The sequence below is a fragment of the Botryllus schlosseri genome, chromosome 4 (assembly GCF_051294905.1).
Source record: "Botryllus schlosseri isolate E-star chromosome 4, Bs_hap1, whole genome shotgun sequence".
NCBI lineage: Eukaryota > Metazoa > Chordata > Ascidiacea > Stolidobranchia > Styelidae > Botryllus > Botryllus schlosseri.
In genome coordinates, this window is record NC_137239.1 from 10865636 (window position 1) to 10876422 (window position 10787).

Below are 10787 nucleotides of genomic sequence, written 5' to 3' on the forward strand. Positions count from 1 at the left end.
GTAGGCCACAGGGTCATTTGAGTTGGGCCAAGGGTTATGTGTAAAACTACGGATTTAGTGACAGTTTATAGTTACACTTGTCATAATAATCCCGCGAAACTTATCCATGTTGTCGAATTATACCACATCAAACTTTTCAGCTGATTCGGACGCACAGGTTTCATTTCGAGGTATTGCTGTAGGCCAGTGATTCTCAACCGCCGGTCCGTGGCCAAGTTTCCAAACATATGAGACTTTTTTTCTCAATTCCAAGATGCAAGAAGTTGAACGCTTTAAAATTGGACGTCCATTAATAACAAAAATAACACATCAAGCTGATTTAGAAGTTGGAGCGTAATTTCTGCATGTTGTGGTTAGTAGTCAGTGCATGTGATCGCACGTCGTCACTTATGATGAGAATGTTGTATATTGTTGTTGTTTTGATAATCATGGTGTTTCGACTACATTTGTCATTTTATGGTAATTTTCCACCAGGTCGAAACTCCTTATTATGTATACGTATTAATCGACTTGTAGCACTGCCCAGTTCTAGGTTATCACGTGCCAAGGAGGAGGCTAGATGATTCGAACACTTAGTTAGGAATGCTGCAGTCGACTTCGGCCGGACTCGAACTCGCAACCCATTGGTGTTGCAGCTGTCGAACGTGCCGCTACGCTATCTCGTCACACAGTCCTGCAGCTGAGTTCATAAAGTTTTCTGGTTTGCAGCTCGAGCATGAAAGAGTTCTGGTCAAAAGTGATATATACCAACACGAATTTACGATTATGATGCACTTCTTGGAATATTGTGTACTATTATTGAACGCCTCCTAAGGCCACGCGGGATATCAGGATTGTATGGACATGTTCTTCCTCAATTGGCTTGAAATACTATGTTTATACTGCGATATTGTGATTATCTATCTTCATTTCCTGTTTCAAATTATTCAGCTAATCATATGTTATACGCAACAGTAACTATTTTGATACCGAGCAGTCAAACACTAAATATGTTCAGTTTAACTACGATGAAATTCAACGCCTGGTTCATTCCGATTTTCGCATTGTTCTGGAGCGTAGCATCTTGTAGCCAGCAACATTTGGTTTGCAAAAACGTCGATGATGTCCAAGAATTTCAGGGTCCTCCGGGCAAGATGGGGCCACCAGGAATACAGGGGGAAAGAGGATTGCCAGGGAATAATGGCCCTCCTGGGGAGGTGGACTACGGCCGAGTATATAATGCCATAGACGTGAAACTAACAGATTGTAAGTCTTTCATGTAAATATTCTCAAGTAGTCAGTTGTCATTGTAATTATTTTTCAGTGTTGAGTGTTATAAATTCAACGACCGAGGAACTCAACACAAACTTGTCGAGACTGCTATCAGGTAATTTGTGTATACCGTATAGATAGGTATTGTGATCATTACATTTCTGATAGCATAGACCAGTGGTTCCCAACCTTTTTCGACTCATCGCCCCCTTTTTAAGCTCAACGCCGATCATCGCCCCCCAAATTTTATGAACCGAAAAATCGGTATACAAACTGTAATCACAGGTGGGTTGACTAAAAAAAAATAAAGGTCAACTTTTTGCCTCGATGTCGAATTTTACACTTTTGCAACTAAAAAAAAAAGTCATTTGTCCGACTTGACTCCAAAATAGCCGTTTTAACGCTTCATCGCCCCCCTATCGCCCCCCGTCGCCCCCTTTGTTCATTTTCGCCCCCTATCGTCCCCTTCGTCATTTTCGCCCCCCTAGTCCGCCAAATCGCCCACGTTGGGAACCACTGGCATAGACCAACCATTCAAGCAAGTATGGGTTTTCCGATATTGTTTTTAACAACAATAGTATTCTATTCTAGTGGTACGAATGTATATTCAAGTCTATACGAACATATTTCCAATTCAAATCGAATTATAGCGTCTACGTAGCGCACAAAACCAAATTACAATACTCTTGCCTCCAATATAAACTTGGAATTTCAGAGTGGGAAGAAATGAAGCCAATATTCTCTAAACTGAAAAGAAAAGCAAAACAAGAAGAAGCATCAGGTAACGTTCGAGCAACACGTTGGCTTCTATATTGAATCTAATTTAGATTTAATTTATTTATTGTTCTGGGTCATTAGGAGTTATAAATCGGTAAAATCGTAATTCTTTATCCATTTGTATAGGCCACACGAAACTGCCCTAAAAAGAAGCCGATAACTCAATTAGACACGGTCGATCGTCATTTCCATGCTTCATGATTGAGTTGTAGCATGCATGGGTGTCAGACATACGGCCAGTTCCGTAACTGCCACACCCCATACCCCCAATTGGAGAGGCCCGAGCTTGAAGGGAGTATTAAGTTATTTCGCAAATCAGCATAAATTATAGAGTATTTTTTGGGAGATTTCCAACAACTTCAAAATTTTCTTCGCGCTAGTCGCGAATTAGTGCAATTGGACGTCTACTCTATAATATGGCTACGCTCAGCGCCCCATTTAAAATAGCCAATATTCATACAAAAAGAATTTCAGCGCCGGCCATTACCGCTCCACGACACATCAATACTTTTGAAGTTTTGGCCAACATGCGACTCCGCGTAGTGTGTTACCAAATAAGACCATGTACGAAAATGACCTCTACATGTTGGCCGGAACCATCGATATATGTATGGTCCATAGTCCTATAGTCCAGTGCTTTTCAACCTCCTTGAGCTCCATTCGCACTTTATGTGGAAAATGAATTCGCACAAACCAACTGAAAATTGTTATACAAAAAGAAGATCAAGATACTTAACAAAATTTTGTGCAGTTGGGCAACAAATTGGCTACTATAGCTTAGGCCAGTGCTTTTCAACCTTTTTGAGCTTCATTCGCACGTTCTTTAAAAATTCCATTCGCAACAGTCAGCCGGAATTTATTACACGAAAAGAAAATGAAGAAACTCATCACTTTGTAGTCGAAGAGCTTCTTGGAGGTACAGAGATTCAATATTTGACATTCGGCGTATCGTATTATGGATTATTCAAGTACTAAAATCTTAGCAGTAGAAGGTAAAATAAATAAAGATAAATATTCATCGGACGTAAGACACAAATGTGTTCATTCTAATTTTATTTTTCAACAGCCTCTAATACTTGGTTAGGTACACGAGTAAACAACACTTGTTACAGATCTAGTGTGCTAATTGTTATAGTTAAAGAAAGTCGAAAGTGCCAACGTGATAAATGCAAAATTCTGGTGCCAGCCAAAATGAATATGTGCTCGAATTCCAATCATTTTGCATTCGAATATGCCAAATGTCAACACTGGCATCGGCTGATATTACCTACAAGGTCCCTACACGGCAGATGTTGCCGATCAACTTATACCGATTCCACAACTTCTTTTTTTGTAGGCAGTGACGTAATCCTCCCGCGCGGAAAAATTATCTCAAACTTTGCAATATAAACGCATCGGGAGCGTTCCTCACTTGTGAAATAGAAAAGCACCGCTACCAAAATGTTAGAATCGCGTCCAAACTACAAAAGTTACTGACAAACTGTACTTAATATCCTATTAGGTTTATTTGAATTATTCGTCGTCAGAAAAAGTGAGAAATAAGGACAATTTTTATTTGCAATAATCCGGATTTTCATTCGCACCATTAAAAGCACTGCTATAGTCCATAGTCCTGCTTTTAGAACTGTTTTGTTGGGGATTGTGGAAAAAAGTTGAATGAGTAATGACAATCACGGTGACTTTGAAATGTTTACAAAAACCCATTATCTCATGTGAGATGGCTACATAACCATTTTCCATAATAACTTCAAGATAAGCAGCTAGATAGAAATGGCCAGGCTAGACGGTATATGTTCAATAAAAAATTGTTGTCAATTTTGGTGACATATTTGTTGCGATTATAGGCTACCCAAATGTGTCGTCGGAAGCGTTACGCGTTATTATTACATTCGCCACCACCTATATTTCTGGAAATGGATATTCGGCACTCGTTCATATCAAATTGAGTGCGCGGATTTTCAAGACACGATCACGTATTTCAAGAAAAGCAGTTGGAGAATTCGCTTTGAAATGATAGATTTCAACCCAATTTCCACATGAGTAGTATGATCTTATTTTCAAGAAAAGTAATTTTGTTGCTGTTCATCACTAAGCCTACAGTTATCATTTGCACAAGACAGATGACAATTGCACGATAATTGGGGTAAATCTGAACTAAAACTTCGTTGGGGTCCGTGGGGATCCGTGACGGTCCGACAGGGGTCCGCGAAAGCAAAAAGGTTGAGAACCACTGCCATATAGCATTACAACGTGTTGTATTGGTAATGGGAAAAAGGGGGAGTCGTGTAGGAAGTCTGGGGGCGGTTTGGTTTATGATCCTATGGGGTCCCAAGACCAACGTTTGGGCGGGAGGCTGACGAAGTACTGTTTCGGCCCCGCATACGGCCCACTATGGCCGCATCCAGCCAGCGAAACAATTCTGCGTAAATTGGAAATTGCTTTTATTATCCAGCACATTCCCAACAAAAGCCGATCTTTTTAATAAGTATTACTTTCATGTAATAATACCTCAAGGCAGCAAATATCGAACACATTCATATTCCGCATTATAACCATCCGACAGCACTGTTCAATTTTCACTCTTGTCCGCATTATATACAAGTCGGTGACATTGACACGGAATTCCGAAAACGCAAAGAGCCGCGCAAACTCTCTTCATAGTTTTCCGGAACAATAGACAAAACAAGAGCTATATTCTCAGAGGCGAAAACGCCAGTGCGATACCGTTGTATATAAGTCATATAGACGTGACAACTGTCAACTCAATATCCTGTAGTCTATTATGAATTTTCCTGGTTTAAACGTTCTGGAGACGCTTAAAATGCTTGCCTTTTAGATGAAAGTGAGGTTATTGATGAATATGGTGTTAGTTCACGCTTCAAAAGTTTTTCCGTTCTTGGCGAAGTCTTCTTAGGCCTGAGCTCCTATTCGGAATTATCCCGTGGGGCAATATGGCCGTGACAGTTGTAATTGGTTAATTATCTATCTTGAGAGAATTGACAATGGCATGTAAAATACTCTCATTTATTTGGACAATTCTCCTCTTATTCTGACGCAGGTACGCAATTCCTATCGTCGCAGGTTATGACAAAATCAACAGTATTTCGTTCTTTTCATTTCAACACAACATGAGTGATTATTGCGCAGCAATGACGATGGACTCATAAAATGGCATGTCAGCTTCGTAGTCTATTTTACTTATGTAAAATTGATTCCATCTTGCTGAACATAATGAAGAAGATCAAAGCATTGTGTTTTGTAAATTTAGCCTTCAGTTTGCGTGTTAGCTTTCCATAAATGATATTCGGTCCGGCTTGAAGCTTTTGGCTTAATTCTAACAGTTTTGTGGTGTATTTCTATCGCTTCAGCCTTTGCCGCATGGCTTATAGTGCGGTGCATGGACTGAATCCGGATCGGAGCCGGGTCAGTCTTTTTCTAATACGCCCGGAGCCGGATCGGAGCCGGATCGGTCCTTTTTTGATCCGGCTAGAAGCTTTATTGACAGGCGTGACACTTGTAACTAAATAACTACCAACCAACCAACCACACGCAAGTAACCACCAAGCCAGTGCGAAAATAAATGAGCAATAGTTATAAATTCACGGAGCAACCGTGCCGTGTAAGGCGGAGCATGGACCGGAGCCGGATTGGATATCCGGCCGGACTATTTCATTTATAGGCGGAGCCGGATCGGAGCCGAATCAATGCTTTTCCTGATACGGCCGAAGCCGGATCGGAGCCGGACCAGAGAATTGAATAACAGGCTGGGAGTCGGACCAGAGGAGTTGTCGATCCGCTCCGTACCAATGGCTTAGTACTTTATTTGGAGAAACTGTACTGTTTTAACATATATGCGTGTTACACAGTGACAGTGACACCGTAAACAGCGTATATTGTTGAATCGTATTGTATTGAAATACTGTACAATATACAACTGCCCTGAAAGTAGGGCATGATATGGTATGGTATGGATGGAGGTATGGAAGGAAGTATGGTATGGTATGGAACGAAATTTCGGTATGGAATACGGAAAAGTGCCAGTATGGTATCGTATGGAAATTGCGCAAGTATGGTATGGTATGTTCTTTCCATACTTCCATACTCCTTCCATACTTTGGCAGTTTTGCCAGAATCATGAGAATGATCCTACTTTCGATTAGTCAAATTGATTACCTCAGAAAATCGCTCACTGTCTATGTTCATATCTCCAATTGCGATTCATGACTCAGCCACCCCGTGGGTCGACATCTATTTGAAGACAACAAAGTTGCACAACGCTTTTAAGAAGGAAAGTAATATTAATAATGATAATTCCAATCTAATTATCATAAACACGAATGGTATTCGACCGCTGTCGCGTTACAACTTGCATTTCGCTTATCGTAACTTTCACTCCGTAAACTACTAAGGAAGTTTTAAAATCGTAAACTATAGAAGTTACATGAACAATTTTATCTATTTGTCGGTAGGATGATCATCACGCAATATCTATTTGACAAAACCATCACTGTAATTCAAAAATATCCAGCAAATCTTGGAGCGGCGCTACGATGTGCCGGCCTCCAACACGCATTGTAACTTGAAGAAATCTTGTTGAATGGACAGTGGACACCCTGATGTTGGCTAATCAAGCTGATGGGTGTGACCGACAGGTTGCCGTGGAAAATGGACATTTGATTCGCTGTCGCATAATGATTGTAGCGATGTAAAATTAGATTCTAAGATATATTGTAATGCAGTGGTTTCCAACCGGTGAGAAATTCCCGAATTGTGTGGAATTTAGGGCTTTCTAGTTGGGAACAGACTCATCTGTGAAAAAAATATCTTCAAAGTATTAACCTCGTTCATTAAACGTCTTTGTCAAATGCCGATCGTATCTCCAATATTTCCTAGCTCATTTACAATTTAGCAATTCGTATGATCAGTGGCTCAAATTAGCGAGAATGGAGCCTCTCCTGAAAATTATAAATACGTGTAATTTACAGAATTGAGTCCAACTATATTCGACAATAAGAGATAAAGGGTTGTCCAACATGCGACTTCGCTTGTGCGCTCGCAGCGAGATCGTCGGCGATGAAACATTTGCACAAAATGATGAAGGCATGTTCACCGAAACCTTCGACATTGCTATGTCGAAACGCCGATTAATTGTGTCCTTGCCAAATGAGCCCAGTGGTATACAGAGGCGACCCCTAATATATACAAGTAACATATCTATTGATCGAATATATTCAACCTTTGAAAAAATTTCGCGCTTCGCGTGACCAGGACATGAATGCACACTGCACAGTTGCACAGACGAACAACAATTTTCCGCCTTATTAAAGCAAAGCCGACTCGACTGTATATTTAGTCAGGAGTTCGCTGTTACAGCCTGTCAACTTATTTACAGAAGCCGACTGCAGAGGACATGGCGGTCTCGTTGATTCTGGAAAATGTTTCACCGTTTATTTGTCATCAGAAAGAGACATGAGTCACGAGGAAGCAAATGCAAAATGTTTGCGAAACCGAGCTTTATTGGCTGAAATTCATGATCGAACGCAACAAAGAAATTTATACAACTTTGTGCTCACGAAGATGCCAGCTACTGGTCTCACGTTGGTCGACGTAGCACTGGGAATGGAATATAAACATCTGGTATTGTTGCATATGTGTACTTATAGGCCACTTGTGCCCGACCTTTTAGCTATTTAAGGCCGCATTTCGATTACTATATAGTGTCCGGCCACGTTTCAGCAGACGGTCGTAATGAAATATCGATGCTAAATTGGCTACTAGGACTACTACTTATACATTTAGACGAGATAGATTTGCCAACGACATAGCTCATAAAGTAATCCAATTAACCCGGCCGTACCACAAGCTGTTGTAAAAAGATCCTAAGAAATATAAAACTAACAAATCTCAATATCACTTTTCGTTCCATACTAACGGCGATGTTGCTGACCAACAATCAATCCCAGTGACAGCGCAGGAACGACTTAAAGATCACTTCATCAGCTCTCCTAAAGCGTTTGTTTGGGACCCCAGGGTATTCAACGAAACTTCTGGGAGTGCAGTTACTCCACCCCTTTCTAATACATTTGAGCAATCCCCTTTATGCAAACCATTCGCAAATACTCACACATAGGCACTATGGTCAAAGTAGTCAAGAGAGTTACTCGGGTAGTACTTGAAGAATTCTGCTCAAGTACGAGTACAAGTAGTTTTTTAAAAGCAACCTAGAACTGCTTGCGATATAAGTAAAATAGTCTGGATTTTCAACTACTCAAGTAAGGAAGTAAGTTAGTGTTGCGGTCGCTGAACTGCCTGTACGATCCTAAAGCTGTATTCCTTTCAACTGCCAGCTCCGCAAAGTCCTGTAAGTTTCCCGATGTAAATATACGCAATCAGTAAGTATTATCAGTATCTTGCTTGAATGTACCAATTGATCGATGTTACTTATATCCAAATGGCAAGACAATACGGTAATAGATCGAAACAAAAAGAGTTGAAGGCCCAACAACATCGATAAATACAGTGGGGAACGTCCGTTGGGCCGAATACTCGTGATGCACACAGTACCACGACGGATAAATCCTGTCTATTCCCTTAGACTAGACCAGTGGTGCTTAACCTTTTTTCCTCCAGCCCCCCTTACACAATTTGGCTAGGTCAGGCGCCCCCTTCATTTTAAGGACTGTAGTAAAAAAACAATGGCTAAGAGTATGCCCGGTCTTTTCGGATTGGGACTGTATACTATTGGAAAAAAAATTTGCTCGAATTGCGCAGCCTAGTACCACTGGGCTAATTAACGATATAATAATTATATGTGGTATATTCGGAATCAACTGAAGGTTGTTATAAGAATTACCCTCGGAACTGGCTCATATCATTAGGCTCGAGCTCGATGTGCACATGATGGATACACCGTTGCGATTAGCAATACGGAAAAAGTTAATTATATTGGATATTTGTTTTATTACTTTGCGTGACGAATGTGGTAGATATCTTTGCTATTATTGCACCCAGTTATTTACTTTAACAATAATGTATTATAAACGAAGCAAACCATAATATATAACGCTCATGTGACCTTGTGGGTCTCCACACTAAATAGTGTAATCCTTTCTATTATGACGAAGAAATATTCTCTCTCAAATATAAGTAGGCCTATATGTAAGTTAATCGTTTTGGCCGAAAAGATTTGAATCATCTTTAATGTACAAAGGGCTCTTACTCTCAAAAGTGATACAGTCCCACTACTATTTCAACACGCGGTGCGCTGAGGAATGCAATACCTAGTTCGAAACATTTCGTGGAAAATAACCCGAACTAGCATGGAAAGAATACGATGTGTATTTCGCATTTTCGAGATTGACAGGTTCTCCGAATTAAATTTGAAATGAGAATTCGGGGAGATGTAGAGCTATTTTTCTACTTTATCATCATATATCCCTACTAAACCATATACTAGACCGCAATTGTTCCTCAGCTCCCCCCATATCGCCCCCTAAGCATTTTCGGCCCCTTCAATATCCAAATCGCCCCCTGGGGGCGCTGGAGACAAGGTTTAAGAACCACTGGATTTGACCAAGAAATGTAGTCAAGCATGCGCCCTCTAGCGTATACAAATATTGCTGCTAAATTATCAAACCCTCTTAAAGAAACATGAAATGCCCACAGTTACAAGATGTTCTTTATTTAATTTATGTGAAAATATAAATGAAATTATCAGTCCGGGGGAATGATGATACATTTACAACAAAATTGGGAGTTGAAATCAACACCCAATCAAGAACCTATTAAATATTCATTATTATTCATAGTTATTCAGAAGTCGTGAATGAATATAACTGAACCTTTTCGTCAAGACTTCACACGCTTACGAAGTCGAAACTTGACGCACCTCCATTATTAATTAGTTCTGTTTTTTATTAGTAACACAAGTAGTGGAGTTTCTGTGCAGCTGAAAAGCGCGCGGACGGCATTCATTTGCAGTTAACCTCACTCGGACTCGACTCTATGAATAAGTTATGTTAATATTTTTGTTGTTGAAGAACTATTCCCGATCACCAATCATTTCAAGGTCATATCGCGCATCACATATTTTAGAGTATAAACAAACTGATATTATTTTGTTTTAACAGACTCGAACACTACACTACAGATCTGGAAAGGAAGTGGAGTTTAGTCGATTAAATTGGCATCCCGGACACCCGACATCACGTGGCTCGCTGGAGATGAGACTGAGAAGTGATGGCGGCCCGAATATCGATCTACATGATACACCAAGATCTCACGACCGACACGGAGTCATATGCGAAAAGGAAATTTAAAAGTTCCCAGTATATGCCCTGAGCGTGTTGGACGCACCTCCCGGATGCTAACGATAAAACTTTGCAGCAAACAATAATTTCATGTTCACGTTTTTATTTGGTGTATGACTGACATCAGGAGTCGTCAGTGAATGTGGTGAACCAATTTTTAAGAAATAAATACAAGTAAATTGCTCACGCTTTGTATCTTATAGCTCACAGGTAACAGTATACCGGAGACCTATTAGTTTAGGCTATAAAAATAACCTAATAACCAGACAAAAATAAGGGATATTCCCGAAGTATAGATATATACTTTCCGGCGACAAAGGATCGGCTGTTGTTACTTCATGCAACACGCCAAGATATTCTTTCTGCTTCAGAACAAGACAGTTCATCTCTTCAAGGGTCACCGTAAATCTATAGGTGGTCTACGGAGGTGATTCGATTGAAAAGGCAAGT

General features: G+C 40.3%; 1 protein-coding gene and 1 long non-coding RNA gene across 2 annotated transcripts in view; both read left to right on the forward strand.

Moving 5' to 3' along the window:
* Positions 1-10787, forward strand: part of LOC145438132 (uncharacterized) — a 235280-nt gene that overhangs the window by 148821 nt on the left and 75672 nt on the right. The gene's annotated exons all lie outside the window — the stretch shown is intronic.
* On the forward strand, positions 901-10523 carry LOC145438070 (uncharacterized). The gene is made up of 5 exons (XM_080315452.1): positions 901-1245; positions 1304-1366; positions 1967-2032; positions 7421-7665; positions 10158-10523. Exons 1-5 carry the CDS (start codon positions 939-941, stop codon positions 10344-10346), a joined length of 870 nt encoding a protein of 289 aa, XP_080171578.1. The 5' UTR covers positions 901-938; the 3' UTR covers positions 10347-10523.

What these genes read in the sequence shown, in the direction of transcription:
- LOC145438070 (XM_080315452.1), top strand. Translation starts at nt 939, where the DNA reads ATGTTATACGCAACAGTAACTATTTTGATACCGAGCAGTCAAACACTA. An exon ending in AGACGTGAAACTAACAGATT is followed by an intron (nt 1,246 to 1,303) that starts GTAAGTCTTTCA and finishes ATTATTTTTCAG; the next exon opens with TGTTGAGTGTTATAAATTCA. An exon ending in CTTGTCGAGACTGCTATCAG is followed by an intron (nt 1,367 to 1,966) that starts GTAATTTGTGTA and finishes TTGGAATTTCAG; the next exon opens with AGTGGGAAGAAATGAAGCCA.